Source organism: Dromiciops gliroides, chromosome 5 (assembly GCF_019393635.1).
Source record: "Dromiciops gliroides isolate mDroGli1 chromosome 5, mDroGli1.pri, whole genome shotgun sequence".
Taxonomy (NCBI): domain Eukaryota; kingdom Metazoa; phylum Chordata; class Mammalia; order Microbiotheria; family Microbiotheriidae; genus Dromiciops; species Dromiciops gliroides.
The window spans coordinates 223,399,665-223,418,504 of NC_057865.1; the positions used below are offsets into that span (position 1 = coordinate 223,399,665).

The following is an 18,840-nucleotide window of genomic DNA, read 5'->3' on the forward strand; positions in this document are numbered from 1 at the left end:
GAGGATGATAAGTGAAAGCAATCTATGGGAGAAAATTAGAGGGAAAGGGTTGAAGGACACATGTAAAGATAATAAAATAAGAATAAAGCCAATAGCTTACATTTCTATCCTGCTTTAACATTTGATGTACTAGCTTCTATTAATATTTTCCTCATGGCATGGAGGTGAACCTGATTTCTTCCAGTTTATAGCAGAAGAATTCAGTCTCTGGTGCTCCCTAGCAAACTAGAAAGATATTCATTTCTACTGTCCGAAAAAACAGAAGCTAAATGCAAGAAGTTTGGCAACCACATGATAATTTTACTTTTTGGCTACAGTAACTCATGAAACTTTTCATCAAGGTGTAAAAGAGAAATGATCTAAATCAATAGATGGAATATTGACACCAATGATATAATGGATTTTGAAATATATCAAGACAAAAATACTTTTCCCATAGTTACATTTATTCCTCTCATAAAAAATACAAAATTCAACCTTGTTTTTCCACCAACAAATTATTCACTTGGTGAATTTTCACACACTGATTTGCCAAGTTAATTTTTAACCATTCAGCTGACTTGTGAGAGACCCTCTTGTCACTGTGTGTTGTATCTTCTCAGTGAATGAAAACTTATTTTAATGTTGGCCTCAATATTATAATTGAAAAAAGCAAATCTACTGAAGAAATACTAGTTGAAAAGATAAATATGATTGTTTTGCAATACTGCATATACTCCCCTCATTAGTATTGATGACCAATAACAACCATACTCTTATATCTTGGGTACCTTCAGTTTGGATTTTTCTTATTTTCACATCTAGGCCTGGTAATAATCTGAAGTCAATAATGGGAAATCATACAACAGTGACAGTGTTTATTCTCCTAGGACTGACAGATGATCCAAAATGGAAGATTGTACTTTTTCTCTTTCTATTCATCACCTACATATTAAGTGTTGCTGGCAACCTGACTATCATCCTCCTCACCTTGCTGGATTCCCATCTCAAGACTCCCATGTACTTCTTCCTTCGGAATTTTTCCCTCCTAGAAATTTCCTACACATCTGTCTGCATTCCTAAATTCCTGGTTAGTATTGCAAGTGGGGACAAAACCATTACCTATAATTGCTGTGTAGTGCAGTTGTTCTTTGCTTTCCTTCTTGGGGCATCTGAATTTTACCTTCTGGCTGCCATGTCCTATGATCGCTATGTTGCCATTTGCAAGCCCCTGCATTACACAACCATCATGAGCAGCAGGGTCTGCACACAGCTTGTTCTTAGCTCTTGGCTGTCTGGATTCCTGATCATCTTCCCAGGCCTCATTGTAGGTCTCCAACTGGATTTCTGTGCCTCCAATGCCATTGACCACTTCTACTGTGACACTGGTCCCATGTTGCAGCTCTCCTGTACAGACACACAGTTCCTTGAACTCCTCAGTTTCATTTTAGCTTTAGTGACACTTTTGGTTACTCTGGCATTAGTGATTCTATCTTACACCTTCATTGCTGTGACCATTCTGAGAATTCCATCTGCTAGTCAGAGAAAAAAGGCTTTTTCTACTTGTTCCTCTCACATGATTGTCCTCTCCCTCTCTTATGGCAGCTGCATTTTCATGTACATTAAACCCTCAGCTAAGGAGAGAATATCTTTAGCCAAGGGGATATCCTTACTCAATACTTCAGTTGCACCTCTATTAAACCCCTTTATTTATACGCTAAGGAACCAGCAAGTAAAGCAAGCCTTCAAGGATGCAATCCAGAGAACAGTTGCCTTTTCAAACAAATAGAATGTGGTTGATCTACATAAGGAATATAAGTAATATGCCTTGCTTTGCCTTCATGGGTCATTTTCTTTTTCTAGGTTTAATAATATATCTTTGTTCCTCTAATTTAACTTTTCCCATTTTTATCTCTACTCTTTCCCAACCTGTTCCTTTGTCTCCTTCTCTCAGAGACTTTCTCAAATCTCATTTCCTCCTCTGGATTTCTGAATGAAATGGAACTCCAGACAGAGATGCTTCTTTTTTATCTATTTAGTATATCAGTTTGCCGAAATCGATCATTGCTTAATAATTAAAATAATATTTAGTTCATTGAATGCAATACATGTGGAATGATGGCCTTTTATGATATATGAAGTGCTTTTATTCTCTTTATTCACTTATATCACATAGTTGTTCTGTACACTTCCATTCTTCCTGCAACATCTAAAAGTGAATAGTCTGTGAATAAAATATCAATGTTGCTGTTTGCCTAGATAAGACAACAAAAATAAAGCATCACAAAATAACTTAATATCTTAATAGAACAGCAAAGTATAAATCCAGAGGAAGTGTTTCTCCAACATTTGCAATTGATTAGGCTTCTGGCAGTGAGTAAAAGATGCATGTATAGTAGTGTAATGGAAACCATGGAAAGGTAGATGTTTGCCATCAAACCAGCTCTTTCTTTTGCTTTGGAACTAATTACCCCTTAGTTTTCTTCATCTCTAAAAGAAGAGTGGCTATTCCATTTAACTTGGGATATTTCTTGAGCTAACTGGAATTGTAAAAATGAGTGGAAAGTAAGAGGTCAAAGTTTAATCAATTAATGAACAAATGTGTGAAAGTTTATTTGAGAATCCACTGGGTTCAAGAAACTTAAATGTGGAGACTCGATGAGTTGGCCCCACCCATTTCGATTGCTTCACCTGGCTTTCTGAATGAGTGATTCTGTGGAAATCCTGGCATCTTCACTAGGGAGGGATGAGAAAACTTATGACTCCAAAGTAGGCTTATTAAAAGATTTCTTTTTTACAGCTGGTGGGAGAAAGGTGTGGGTCTCCATAGGCCTTCAAATCTACATTAGGATTGGGGCAGTTCCCAGATTGTAGGGTGTGGTAATTCTAAAATAACTTCCCACATTGCCCTTTTTGAACAGTAAGAGTCTCATATCTAACCTGTATGGTGTTCTAATTTTTCTAGGGGATTCTGGGATGGCAATTAGTAGAGGAAGGTGTTATCTATTACCTCCACTTCCATATTGACTTTTCAGAATCTTTGAACATGTAACGATGAGTGGAATGAGAGTATAGTAGTATAATATTCATTGATTTACTCAAGGCTAGCTAACAAAGTGCATACGAAGGGTCTTATTTATGAGGTAAGGTAAGATGAGGGCATCTAGACACACAGATGCTTTATCTAATAAGTTATAGTTGGATAAAGAGGGGGATAGTTTATCCTACATATTAATATACTAAGGAGAGAGGATTTATTTATTAATTTAGTTCTGTAATAAATGTGTATATGCATTTAAATATAGGGTGTTCCAAAGTGCTCATAGCTTAAAACTGTTCTAAGAGTTTTGGGACACCCTGTATATCTTAAAGTTATTACTATTACATTCCTCAGAATGAGGAAGAATAGTATTTTCATTGACAGAATTCTAAGTAAAATACACGTAATAAAACAGGAGCACAAAATTATAGAGAGCAAGCATCTTAGCAAGCATTTGCAATAGCATCAAGAATTGCAAGGGTTTTTTTTTTTTTTCAACTCTGCCACAGGAGATAAACAGAAAAAGTGAGACAACTGCTGCTTTCAAGGACTCCCCTTTACCATGGAGAGACAATAAATATATGAGAGTTCAGTTACAGGGCAGATGGAAAGGTCCAGTTATCCCAGGTGTAATGATTGGAATGACGCCACCTGCTGGAGACTTACTATAGAAGAGCTCCGCCCATGAAGTGAAGGTCTTTGAGTTCAAGACCATGTGTCTTTTCTTTGACTTCAGGAAATGACATTTGCTTGTGGGAGGAAGAGGGGGAGCCTGGCGCTTTGACTTGGGCTCTTTCCTGTGGACTCTGGCAGAGAGTGGAGCTAGATATGTGCTCTCCCTTTAATAGAAGAATGTAGGCCTTTCCTTCTCTCTTTACCAAATTCTTATTCTCCTTAATAAATGCTTAAAAGTCTAACTCTTCCTAAAGCTTATAATTTATTGGCAACCACTCATTAGATATTTTAGACAATATAGCTAGAATTTTAACCTTAACACAGGGGTATAGCAGTGGGGTCAATGGCAAGGCCCCGGAGATCCTTAGGGTACATCACCAGGTCACATTCAACTTGTATTGAACTCAATCCATATGTTCAGTTAGCATACTATTAAGGAAACAAAATACAAGGTCCTTTCCCTTATGATGCTTTCAGTATAGTTGAAGATAGAAATATAAGGTAATACTAAAATAAAAAAACTATAAAATATCCAAATGGATTTATTGTTTAGCACTAACATTATCAACCAATACTCAAGAAAATTGAATTTAGATGCTTAGATCAGGGTGGCAATTATCAGGGCCATTTTAATAGTTGTTCATACTCTTATCCCAGAAATTGCTCCAGTTCCTCCAGCTGGGGCCATTACCTATCTGTAGTGTGGCCATAATAGCTAGAGGGCTGAACTCAAAGCTTAGGTTGAAGGTGGAACACTTGCCTCAGACATTTACTACCTGTGTTATCCTAGAAGTCAATTAAATCCTCAGTCAAAACTGGCTCTCCTTCTACCCCACCAAAATCACTTTCTTAAATCTAGACAATAAACAATAAATCAAGCCTTGATTTTTAGTGTTTGCCAATTTCTGAAATGTAAATAAATAACTTACACTAAAAATTAAGTCTTGATTCCTAGCATAGATGTTGAGCGAGGATATTTCTGTGACCTGTAGAGATTGTATTACATTGGTGTTTCCTCCAGAGACAATCCATAAATACTTAAGTATGGAATGGACTTATATTAAGACACAAAAGCTTCTTATGCTTCAATGAATAATAAGGATGACTTAAGAAAACATATAATATTGGTGAGTACTAAGGAGAAGAAGTGTAATAGGATACCAGGACAACATATGGTGTATGTCTATCTTTGGGTGAGGATAGCTGTACAGCACTATGCAAAGCCTGAAGGAAAGAGCACAGCATCCAGCTAAGGCCAATTTCAATGATCTAAAAGTCACTTGAGACAGAGATGTAGTCTGGTGAATTGTCCAGTGTGGGAGGAGCCTGAGATGCTTTGAAATCCATGCCCCAAGGAAACCACTATCAGAGAGGACAGAATGAGAAAGTGAATAGGGGAAAATCAGGGTTAAAAAAAAAAAGGATGGAATTACCAAAGATCTCATGTAAAAGATCTCAAAAACATTGAACACAAGCAGATAAATCAAAAGGGAAAACATTAATAAAAGTTGGAATTATGGTCTTCAGATATAGAAAATGAATTCAGACATCTATGGATAAATATTGCAAAACAAAGAATAATGATCCAAAACTTGGTGAGACAGAAGACCCTGGGGAATGTAAGGAGAACATTGTTCCTGAGACCTTCAAAAGAGAAATGAGAATTATGAGAGAAGAATTTATGACCTGCACAGCAAAAATAACAAACATAATAAAAAACATGAATCAGCAATGGCAAACCTGATCAAAGAAACAAAAGAGAACAATAGACTGGTAATGCAAATTCTCAGAAGTGATGACTAGATTAGTGACTTTATGAGTGGAAAAATGGAGATGTATGAAAAACATGTTGGGGAGAAAGAAATTTACAAGGTTTAGTGACTAATTTCATGTATAGGATGAACAGGTGCAAAGAGTTAATAGTGACACCAAGATTGCAAACCTGGGTTACTAGAAGGATGATGATTCCCTCAACTGTATTAGGAACTTTCATGTTTGGATGGAAAGAAAATAAATTCTGTTTTGGACATGTTGAGATTGAGATGTTCACAGGACAGGCAGTTCAAAATGTCCAAGAGACAATTGGTGATGTGTGACTGAAGTTCAGGTGATACATTAAAGATAGATAGATAGATAGATAGATAGATAGATAGATAGATAGATAGATAGATAGATCTGAGAATTATCTCCATAGAGATGACAATTGAACCAATGTGGGCTGAAGAGATCACCAAATGAAAGACTATATAGAGAAAAGATGACTAAACCATGAAATCACCCTAAATTAGTGGATAAGATTATAAAGAACCATCAGAGGAAATTGAAAAGGAGTCAGACAGATAGGAGGAGAACTGAGTGAGAAAATAGTCACAAAAAATCCATAAAGGAAACAGTATACAGGAGGATAAAGTGATCAGAGTTTTAAGTGTTACAGAGAGATCAAGAAGGATGAGAACAGACAAAAGAAAACATTGGTAACTTTGGAGAGAGCAGTTTCAGTTGAATGATGAGATTAAAAGCTAGAATGTATGAGGTTGAGAAAAGAGGAAAAGGAGAGGAATTGCCACCTATAGCAGAATTGTCCTAAGATTAGTGAATGCTACTAGAAGTCAAGTACCAAGACTGTTTGGACAGTGCACTGCTGAGGTGAAATATGAAATTGCTTATGAGTAGTCTCATAAAACTGCTTTCTATTGTGATCATACTTGTACTCTCACTTTATAAGTTATCAAATTCTGTTCATTGTATTAGTTATTTTAATGTATGTATGATTCTTCCATGTTTAACCTTCCTACCTGTGTTACCTCTCCCTTATTTGTACAAGGAATATTGACTTCTTCCTTTGGGGGAAAACCTAGATTTTCCAGCTATACTCCCCTCCCCAACCCCCAGAATTAGCATCATCCCAAGGATTCAGGGGTGGGGTTTGTTAATGAACCAATAAGCATGAAATGGCGAACCTAATCCTTCTAATTAGCAATCAGGCTTCTTCAAGATTGTACCTGGCACCCAATGTCTGGGTATAGGAGTGGGAGGGGTAAATATCCTAGGTCAGTCAAAGAGTCTTTCAAGGGTAGAAGAAGAGCCACAAAATGAAAAAATCCTGCAAGAATGGTCCAAACAGTTAGTTCCCTGAACATCACCAAAAAAGAAATGATTTATCTTTGTGGAAGAAATGATGAATGAAAAGACCAGTGGAAAAACCTCTTCCCAGATCTACATGTCTTTATTCAAGTCCTTTCATTCTGATTATTTTAACATTACTTCATACAACTTTTTTTTTTCTATTTTTAGCTCTAAGCCATCCCTCAGGTTCCTTTTCACTAGAACCTCCCACTCTATAATAAAGTTGCTGCTTCTTCTTTCAAAGCGTTTTTTTTCTTTTATATCTCATCTTCTCCATCTATGTTTCCTGAATGAAATGAAAATGGGGATTAAAACGAATCTGTCAACTGAGAATGTGAGTTTTTAGAGTGCAAGAATCCTGTTGCTACCATAAGTGTTGCTATCATTCTCTGACAGAAATGAGGGAAGGAAAAAATGTTCTGCTGGCAGGAAAGGAAACCTTTGGTTCAGGTTGATCTACAAATAGAAAAAAGACTTTGCATCATAAAAGAACAACCCCACCCCTTCCATTCCACTCTACTTCCCAAACAGGAGGAAAAAACTTTGAGAAGCAGGGAAGGGATGAGAAGACTCAGTGTACAACAGCATTCTGAGCTTTCTCCTCCTCCTCTTCCTCCTCATCCTTATGTTCCTTATTCTCATCTTCCAGTTTCATCAGATTTGTCCCTTCTTCACACCCCTGTTCATAAATCAGGTACATGACTTATGAACAACTGAATACCTGTTATTAGGACAGAGTGGGTCAGAGGTGCCCCACCTGATCTAACCACTTTGAAGAGCAATTTGGAACATGGTTTTATAGCTCTTTGGGCATAGTTCCAAATTGCTCTCCAGAGTGATTAGATCAACTGGAGTACCTCTTACCCACCCTGTCCTAATGACAGGGCTATATGGTAGTGAGTTGTTCATAAGTCATGTAGCTGATTTATGAACAGGAATGTGAAGAAGGGACATCCAGCAAAAAAAAAATTCTTGAACAATCCAATTAGTAAAAAATATCTGGTGTCTCCCCAAAAGGGATTAAAAATAAGTCCCTTCTAAAGAGATGCTCAATAAACAAAATATCTATCACTTATAATCCTATAACTGATAGCTATTTTTTCTCCTCCACCACTAAAAAGATGCTTAAAAGACTCATAAGCATATATTAACAAATATAGAAACATAAAAAACCCCAACCACACATATTATATTCCATTTCCCATCCAACTGAACTCTTAAACTTCATGGGTATGTCATCATCTTGTAAGATCGCATCCACCCTGAAACACATACCTTGCCAAAACCCACTGCCCTTGGGGCCCCTTCCTTTCTGTGATTGGAAAGCATAGAAGGTGGACAGTGGAGAGCTCCTCCCAGATCTTCCATTTAAGGAGGGCATCTGGAACAGTCATCTCACAATTTTTCACCTGGCTGCCCTTCTGACTTGACCATGTCTCCCCTCCCCCTTTTTCTTCTTTTGGGATATTGTCTTCCCCCATTAGACTATGAGCTCCTTGAGGGCAGGGACTGTATTTTGTCTTCTTTTATATTCTTAGCAGGTAACATAGTGCCTTGCACAGAGTATATGTTTAGTAAATGTTTATTGACTAACTGACATATTGTCCTCTGGTAGAAAGAAAATCTACTAATTACAATTTAGAGAACAAATCAACATAAGGTTTTATTTCAATATACTTAAGAGCCAAGGGGGAGACATATCAGTTCTCCTTTAGAGAAGGGAAGATTATATGAGGCAAGCAAGCTTCTGCATGTTTTTTTTTCATTGATACTTGTAGTACACAAGAAAGGAAAAAAAAATAGTCATGATAGGTCCACAGTAAGTCATTCACAGGCCTTAGAAGAAGGTTAGTGTGTACTATAAAAAGGAGAAAGACTTCCTAATCTGCTAGCCTGGCATTAGTCACTGAAGTTTGATAGAGGACAAACTTTTTTTAATTGTCTTTGTCCAAGGACTATGGTAAAGAACACTTTTTTAAATAATAGAAGTTACAGATAACTGATCTTTTACACTAAAATAAACACTTAAAAATAAGTCTTTGTTGGTTTCTTTCATTTTCACATAACCTATATTTCCATCTAGAGTCTTTCCCTCCTCTATTCTTTGTAACAAAGACAAAATAATGAAGAGCAAAATGAGCAGAACCAAGAGAACATTGTATACAGTGACAGCAATATTGGGGGGGGGGGTTTGTTGGTCTTTGTTTTTTTGTGAGGCAATGAAGGTTAAGTGACTTGCCCAGGGTTACACAGCTATTGTCAAGTGTGTGAGGCTAGATTTGAACTCAGGTCCTGTGAATCTAGGGCCAAGTGCTTTATCCACTGTTCCACCTAGATGTCCCCTGTAATATTGTTTTAAGAATGACTTTGAAAGGGAAAAGGACCCACATGTACAAAAATATTTATAGCTGCTCTTTTTGTGGTGGCAAAGAATTGGAAATTGAGAAGCTGACCATCAAATGGGGAATGGTTAAACAAGTTGTGGCATATGAATGCAATGGAATATTAATGTGTTGTAAGAAATGATAAGCAGACAGATTTCAGAAAAACCTGGAAAGACTTATATGAATTGATGCTTAGTGAAATCAGCAGAACCAGGAGAACATTGTACAGTGATAACAACATTGTGTGATGATCAACTGTGATAGACTTGACTCTTCTCAGCAATACAATGATCCAAGATAATTCCAAAGGACTCATGATGGAAAATGCTCTCTACATCCAGAAAAAAGAACTGTGGAATCTGGATGCAGATTGAACAATGCAGTTTCTCCTTGTTTTTTCTTTTTTGTGGCTTTTCCTTTTTGTTCTGATTCTTCTTTCACAACATGACTAATGGAGAAATATGTTTTGGGGGGGGCAGCTAGGTGGCGCAGTGGATAAAGCACCGGCCCTGGATTCAGGAGTACCTGAGTTCAAATCCGGCCTCAGACACTTGATACTTACTAACTGTGTGACCCTGGGCAAGTCACTTAATCCCCATTGCCCCGCAAAAAAAAAAAAAACAACACAAAAAAACCCACACACACACACACAAAAAGAAATATGTTTCATGTGATTGTACATAAATAACCTATATCAGATTGCTTGCTGTCTTGGAGAGAGGGGAGGGAAAGAAGAGAGAGAGGGAGAAAAATTTGGAGCTAGAAATCTTATGAAAACAAATGTTAAAAACTTTAAAAATACACCATATGACATTTTACTTTAAATTAAAAACAAAAGTAAAGGAGTTATTAAATATTTTTAAAAGAATGACTGAGCAAATAAGCTATATTATCTATTATAGCCCAAATTAACTATAAAGTAAATATGAAAAAAGACACTCTCTGCATCCAAAGAACGAACTAATAAATAGGAATATGTATAGAATAATATTGTATGTATATATGTATGTGTGTGTATATATACGCACATGTACACACACGTGTGTATATATATACACACACATAAATATTTGTGTCTAATGGTAGCCATCTCTAAGGCAGGGTTGGGGAGGAAGGAAAAAAGAAATTTACATGATAGTTTTGTTGCATATATGAAAGTTGTGCATAGTAGATTTGCAATTTCATTACTATCATCTTTTTATTATTCTATGTTATGGAAATTCTTGTTTTATTCCACAAATTAAAAATTAAATTTAAAAGGACTAAAGGGAAGGGAAAAATAGAACAGCAAGGTCAACCAACATATCAGTATCTGATATTACATGGAATTTTCCATACCTACAAATAAATTGGATCAATTAAAATAAAAAAAATTAAACAGAAACAAAACAAAACAAAAAAGAAATGGGATCAATTTACTTGTCATATATTTACTTTGTGATCAAACTTGGTCATTTTAATTTCTCAGCATTTTGTTTCAATTATTGTACTGCCATCCTTTCCATTTCCATTCCCATTGTGATTGTGTATATTGTTTTCTATTTCTGTTTACTTCCCTTTTTATTCATTCACATATTTTCCCATGCTCCTCTGTATTCATCAAACTCATTTCTTTGAGCAGAGTAATATTCCTTGATATTTGTTTATCAAAACTTGATCAGCTATTTCCCAATCAATGGGCATTTACTTCATTTCCAGTTATTAACACCTACAAAAAGGATAGCTACAGATATTTTGTTGTATATGTCACCTTTATTTTTGTCATTGATCTCCAAGGAATATATGCACACTGGTGGAATCTCTGAGTCAGAGACTACCTACAGACATTTTAGTCACTTTATTAGCATAATTCCAATGCACAGCTCCCAAAACAATAGCTTTTCAATACATATGACAAAATTTCAGTGAAGGTACACTGTAGTTTGGTTTTTATAAAAGTAACCAGGCTGTGGGCTAATTTCCTCTGTACTACTTTCATATTACCTCAGGTTTTTGTGTGGTGGGTGACAGATGAAATGACTGAGGAAACAAAGGTTTGACTTTCCAAAGACATCAATTTATTAAGCAATGCATGCCAATTTCTTGACAAACTGGGACCAAGCCCCTTCAACTTTGGCACTGGACCCCAAAAACAGAGGGAGAAAGATTTTTATGTATTAAAAACAATTAATCAAATAAGATCAATTAATTAAAAGAAAACAATTAACCAGGATACAAAATTAGGCCTTTTGATTCTAATTGGAGGAAAGTTTAGGGACTTTCCAAGTTAAGAGAAAGAGAGCAAACAGGTACAGTTCCCTGAAATCAGAAAAAGAAGTGTCTTATTTTCTCCAAGTGACTGTATTCAATCAAAAGAATATGGAAACAATAACCGATTAACTAATATGGAGTTGCTTTTCAGATAAGACATATAGATTGTTTGAGAAGTATAATTGTTAGAAAATTCCATGTATTTCTAGGCTCTTAGGTAAGTGTTTCTAAGTAGCAGGTAGAAGTGGTCTAGCTTTCCAGCCACACAAGGCTAAATTCAAACAATGTAATAAGGTTTTTTTCCTTAATTTCATTTTCTGTTCCCACAATTCTAATAATTTCAGTTGTTATTCAATTCCCATAATTGAATAAAGTTTTCTCACAATATTGAAATTGAACTAGACCTATAATTGAATAGAAAAGGAACTGAGTGAGCTCCAGAAATTTGTCACAAGATGGAGTCAGATGTGGTTCATTCAATTGCCTCAGTTTCCTCACTAGTCAACCCTTAGCCCAGCTCTCAAACCCAGACACTTTTCTCCTTTTTAGATGCTACTTCAAATAAATTACTTCAATTTTATAGGATTATAAAATAGTCCATCTAGATCTGGAAGAGGCCTCAGAAGCCATGTAGTCCAACATTTTCATTTAACAAATGAAAAAACTGAGGCTCAGAAATGTTAAGTGATTTGCCCCAAAATAAGATGTGAATTAGACTCAGCTAATTCTTGGTTCCAGATGTATCTGTATATGACTACTGATGACTTCTAGAAAGAGTATCCTCATGTCATGTGGGCATCGTTGGCTTTAAACCCACTGCTGATGCCTCAGGTACCAGGAACCAAAAGGGGAAGAAACTCTGATGAAAGCAACAGGAACTCCCTAAGAAAGAATCCCAGTACCAGATGAATTCTGAAGTGAATTCTGCCAAACAGTTAGAAAACAGTTAATTTCAATATTATATTAAATATTTAGAAAAATAGGCAAAGGAGGAGTCCTACCATATTCCTTCTACTACACAAATATGGTGCTGATACCTAAACCGGGAAGAGCAAAAACAGAAAAAAATCAAACCTATAAACAATTTCCTTAATGAATATTGATGCAAAATTTTTGAATAAAATTATAACAAGGAAATTACAGCAATATATCACAAAAGCCATACACTATGACCAGGTGAGATTTATATCAGGAATGCAGAGATTATTCAATATTAGGAAAACAATTAGCATAAGTGTCCATATCAATAACAAATTCAACAGAATTTTATGATTTTCTCACTATAAACAGAAAAAGCTTTTGAGAAAAATACAATACTCATTCCTTTTTAGAACACACATAGGAATAAATAGAACTTTCTATAAAATGATAAGCAGTATCTTTCTAAAACCATCATCAGATATTATCTGTAATGAGGAGAAGCTTGAAGTTTCCAATAAGATCAGGGATGTAGCAAGGATGTCTATTATCATTACTATTATTCAGTAGTGTTCTAGAAATGCTAGCTAAGCAATAAGACAAGAAAAAAGAAATCAAGTGTATTAAATTAGGTAATAAGAAATAAAACTCACTTTGCAGATGAGATGATGCTATGCTTAGAGAATCCTAAAAAGTCAACTAAAACTAACTAAAATAATTAACAACTTTAGAAAAGTTGCAGGATATAAAATAAACCAACAGAAATCATCAGTATTTCTATATATTACCAACAAAAGTCCAGCAAGAAGAAATGGAAAGAGAAATTCTATTTAAAACAATTGCAGACAATATAAATTACTTGGGAGTCTACCTGCCAAGACAAATTCAAGAACTATATGAACTTAAATATAAAATACTTTTCACACAAATTAAGACTGATCTAAATAATTAGAGAAATTTCAATTGCTCATGGGTAGGCTAAGCCAATATAATAAAAATGGCAGTTCTACCTAAATTCATTTACTTTTTCAGTGCCATACCAGTCACATTGCCAAAAATTATTTTTATAGAACAAAAAAAATTTATCTGCAAGAACAAAAGTTCAAAAATATTGAGGGAATTAGTGAAAAAAATGTGAATAAAAGTACATTAGCAGTACCAGATCTCAAATTATATTACAAAGCAGTCATCATCAGAATATTCTGCTACTGGTAAAGAAATAGATAGGTGAATCAGTGGAATAGATTAAGTACACACTACAAAGTAATACATGACCATAGTAACTTAGTGTTTGACAAACCCAAAGATTCAAGATTTGGGGAGAAGAAATTACTATTTGACAAAAATTTCTGGAAAAACTGGAAAGTAGTATGCAGAAACTTGATATAAACCAACATCACACACCACATATTGAGATAAAGTCAAAAACAAGTACATGATTTAGACATAAAAGGTGATATCAGCCAATTGAAGGAACATGAACTATTTTGCCTGTCAGATTTATGTATAAACCAAGACCAAACAAGAGATATGGTGGATTATTGTATCTAAAATGCATAATTTTTATTACATTATATTAAAAAGGCTTTGCACAAATAAAACCAATTTAGCCAAGATTAGAAGGGAAGTACGAAGCTGGAAAAAAAGTTAATCACAGCAAGTTTCTTTGATAAATGCATCATTTCTCAAATATGTAGGAAACGGATCCAAATTTATAAAAAAATATGAGTCATCCCCCAATTGATAAATGTTTGAAGTGTATGAATAGGCAGTTTTAGAAGAAATCAATGCTACCTATAATCATATGAAAAAATGCTCTAAATCACAATTGGTTAGCGAAATTCAAATTAAAACAACTTTGAGGTACCACCTCATATTTATCAGATTTGCTACAATAGAAAAGGAAAATGAAAAATGTTGGAGGGAATGTGGAAAAATTAGGATGCTAATGCACTTCTGGAAGAGTTGTGAATGGATATAGCTATTCCGGAGAGAAATTTGGAACTATGCCCCAAAAGTTGTAAAACTGTGCTTATCTTTTGCTTTTGACCTAACAATACCACTACTAGGTCTTCAATGCAAAGAAATTAAAATAAAAGAATGTACAAAAATATTTATAGTGGATCTTTTTGTGGTGGCAAAGAATTCTATATTGAGGGGATGGCAATCAATTGGAGAATGAGTGAACAAGTTGTGATATATGATTGTGATGGAATACTATGGTGCTATAAGAAATGATTAGCAGGATGCTTAAAAAACCTGGAAAGACTTATGTGAACTGATGCAAAGTGAACTTAGCAGAACCAGGAGTATGTTGAAAAATGCAATAGCAATACTATGCAATGATCAGTTGTGAATTATTTAGCCATTCTTCCAAAGAACTTATAATGAAAAATCTTATCCATCTCCAGAGAAGAAACTGATGGAGTCTGAATTCAGATTGAAGAATACTGTTTTCTAAACTTCCTTTATTATGCTTGGATTTTTGATTTGCATTTCTTTCTAACAAGGGTCATATGGAAATATTTTACATGACTGCGTATGTATAATCTATATCAAATTGCTTGCCTTCTCATGGAGGGGGAAAGAAAGGGAGGGAGGGAATTTGTAACACAATATTTAAAAATAAAACAAATGCTTAACAATTTTGTTAACATGTAATTGAGAAAATATAAGACAAAAATTAAATGTTAGGAAAAAATAAAGCCCAGAACACAGGTTTTTACAAAAGCAGCAGGACAAAGGTAACTTTTGGTACTATCTTTTGTACAAAAATGAATTTCATTCCTTCACATGGCTTCTTCACATGTTATCAGTCTTCCTCATTTCCAATATCTATACTACCTGGGTGGTTGAAAATAAAAGGCCAAACAAATTTACCTTTAGATTTATTTTTTTTTTGCTTTATTATTTTGTTTTTGGTTTCATTACTTTTGCAAGTATGTCTGTGAAAAAAAATTCCTCTCCAGGATATGAGAGCAGTTTTTAAGATGGGTTCATAACTCTTATTATCAATGAGAATGGATAGATACCACTCAGATGTAAGAAATTCAAAAATGAAGGTTAATTATGAATATAAATAATGTCCCATATTTTAATTTTTTAATCCAAAACATATTTTATTTATACTTTACATCAAAGATAATGTTCTGAGGGGGCGGCTAAGTGGTGCAGTAGATAAAGCACTGGCCCTGGATTCAGGAGTACCTGAGTTCAAATCCGGTCTCAGACACTTGACACTTACTAGCTGTGTGACCCTGGGCAAGTCACTTAACCCCCATTTCCCCGCAATATAGGTTATGCACATGTAGTAATGCAAAACATTTTCATCTTAGTCATGTTGTGAAAGAAAATGTAGAAAAAAATTCAAGAAAAATAAAGAAAATTTAAAAATCAGACTTTAATTTGTATTCAGACAAGATCAGTTATTTCCCTGTATTTAATTTGTATTCAGACACAATCAGTTATTTCTCTAGGGAGGGATAGCATTTTTCATCATAAGACCTTCAGAGTTGTCTTGTATAATTGTATTGCTGAGAATAGCTAAGTCATTCATAGCTGATCATCTTACAATATTGCTATTACTTTATACACAGTACATTTCACTTTGCATCTGCTCATGTAAGGCTTTCCAGGGTTTTTTGAGACCAACCTGCTCATCATTTTTTATAGCATAATAGTATTCCATCATAATCACATGCCACGATTTGTTTAGCCATTCTCGAATTTATAGGCATCCCCTTAGTTTCCAATTCTTTGCCACCACAAAAAAGCTGCTATAAATATTTTTGTACATATATGTCCTTTTCCTTCTTGTTTTTAATCTCTTTTTGGATGCATATTTAGTTGCAATATTGCTAGGTCAAAGGGCACAGTTCCAAATAGCTCTAGAGAATGGTTGAGTCAGTTCACAACTCCACCAACAGTGCATTGATGTCTCATTTTTCCCACATGCCTTCCAATATTTCATTTATTGATTTGGAATTCTTTGTTTTTTTAAATTTCAAGTCATAACCAGTGTTATTGCAAAAGGACCCTGAACACATTTATATCAATTCTAGTACCTTACGATTTTACCTACCCAACAAGTCATTAACATACAGAAACATGCGTCATGAGAAGCAAGAAATATCACCCATCCCTTCTCCATATTAGCAACTTGTCACTCCTGAGCAACAGTGCTCACACACATCACTGAGGTCTGTGAACAGTCACTTTTCGCATTCATCCCGAGTGAAAGATGGAATGACAACATATTATAAATGCAATATATTATAAACAATTTCTTACAAAAAAGGTCACAAATTAAAACCAAAGTATTTTACAGAATTTACTACAAAACACCATAAAACTGCCTTCACTTAAGCTCTTTCTCCCCGTATCGTGCGAGCCAACTGCATATCTTTGGGCATGATAGTGAATCTCTTGGCATAGATGGCACGCAGGTTAGTATCTTCAAAGAGACCCACCAAATATGCTTCACTAGCCTCCTGAAGGGCACCAATAGCTGCACTCTGGAACCTCAAGTCTGTTTTGAAGTCCTGAGCGATCTCCCTCACTGTTGACTTCTGGTAACCGCGAATCTCACTCGGGGCTACAGTACCAGGCTGGTAATGGTGAGGGTTCTTGACCCCGCCAGTAGAGGGGGGCGTTTTTCCTGGCAGCCTTTGTAGCCAGCTGTTTGCGGGGAGCTTTCCCACCAGTGGACTTACGAGCAGTCTGCTTTGTACTGGCCATCTTGTCTTACCCGACGAACAGTCGATGTTTCCTCTGCTGGATTCGCTGGGGATACCACCGCTTCAGCCAGCTCCGGGATGCCGTTGACTCCGCCTCGCTCCGAGCAACTAAAGTCCGGGAACATTCCCGCTCCAATCAACGACCAAACCGCTCTGCGCTCCTGATTTGGAATTCTTAACTTCTTGTGAGGTGGTATTATGTTTTCACTCTTTTTTGTATCCCATACACTTAGGACAGTGCCTGACATATAGTAGGTGCTTAATAAATGTTGAATGATTAGTCGATTGGGAACTGTTTCTTCCCCTCCTTGCACCCTTTATCTATTGGAGATGACATTTGCATATACACACATATATATGTATATAAATCCCCCGTATATTCTGGGTTAGAGTATTGCATAGTAGACCCTTGTCAAATATTGTATTCTTGTATAGTAGACCCTTGTCAAAGATATTTGATATGAAGTATTTTTCCCCAACCAACTGCTTCCCCTTTTATTTTAGTTGCATTTATGTTATATGAAAGGTTTTCCATTTCATGCAATCTTAACTATTTTATCTTTTGAAATAGCCTCCATCTCTTGTTCAGTTAGAATTTGCCCCCCCCCCCCCCCATAACTGTGAAAAGTTCCTGGTCTGGTTCTGGTTTAATTTTTGAATGGTATGACTTTTAATAATCAGATCACATTTCAATTTTTAGCTTATTGGTGAATATGGTATATGATGTTGACCTAAATCTAATTTCTGCCAAACTGCTTTCTACTTTTCCCTGTAATTCTTGTCAAATAGCAATTTCTTCCTCAAATAAATTTAGAATATGTTATATTGAAGCATATTTGTATGGCATAAATGTGTAGCATCAGAGGATCCTGAATACACTTTTATACAAAGTTTGAGTAGTCCAAATTATATAGACTTCTCCCAGAAGAACTGTTGAACCTGTTTCCCAAATATTGAATCTGATTGGTTTTCCCATAGGCACAGTATTGCCTGAGAACCTTCTTCTTACATTATGTATAAAAAGCAAGCTACAGGGGCGGCTAGGTGGTACAGTGGATAAAGCACTGGCCCTGGATTCAGGAGTACCTGAGTTCAAATCTGGCCTCAGACACTTGACACTTACTAACTGTGTGACCCTGGGCAAGTCACTAAACTCCCATTGCTCCGTAAAAAAACCAAAAAAACAAGCTACTATTTATGTTCTCAAAGGGATTCCATTTCTTACTTTGGGATAGGCAGGGATGAATATCTGGATTGATTTTCCTTTTTGAAATTTTTTTTGTGATTTTCATGACATATTAAAGCAATCATCACTAATTATTAGGCATGGAAACAAATCCCAAGGGTTAATCTTCCACTTTAGACTCTTTGGGCTTCCATCATAGAGCTGTATTTGGAAAAACTATGCCTTAAAAAGTTTAATGTTTAAAAGCTTTTTTTTTTTCTTGGCAGAGGTTAGTGGTGTTATACATCATTAGTATATCCTAAAGTCTCCCGAGAAAACTTTCTTGTTCATTCGGTTAATTCCTTTGAGCCTACAGAAAGCGTCCTACATAAATCAACTCAGTATTATAAATGAAAAATCTCCCCACAAATCTGCCTTATTTTCTAGAGAGGTCATGAATATTCCATAATGAAGTTTGTAACATTTTATTTTCTTTAGAGAAACATTTTCATCCTGTCTATTGCTTTTTTTTTTTTTTTTAGAGAAGGGGAAAGAAAACTTTTGGGA

General features: G+C 35.4%; 1 protein-coding gene and 1 pseudogene across 1 annotated transcript; one reads left to right on the top strand and one right to left on the bottom strand.

Moving 5' to 3' along the window:
- The first annotated feature begins 826 nt into the window (after positions 1-826).
- LOC122728610 (olfactory receptor 6C74-like) lies at positions 827-1,768 on the top strand. The gene has a single exon (XM_043967397.1). The coding sequence runs from the start codon at positions 830-832 to the stop codon at positions 1,766-1,768; it is 939 nt and encodes a 312-aa protein (XP_043823332.1). The 5' UTR covers positions 827-829.
- A 14,881-nt stretch (positions 1,769-16,649) lies between these two features.
- On the bottom strand, positions 16,650-17,109 carry LOC122729650 (annotated as a pseudogene).
- Between the last annotated feature and the right edge of the window lie 1,731 nt (positions 17,110-18,840).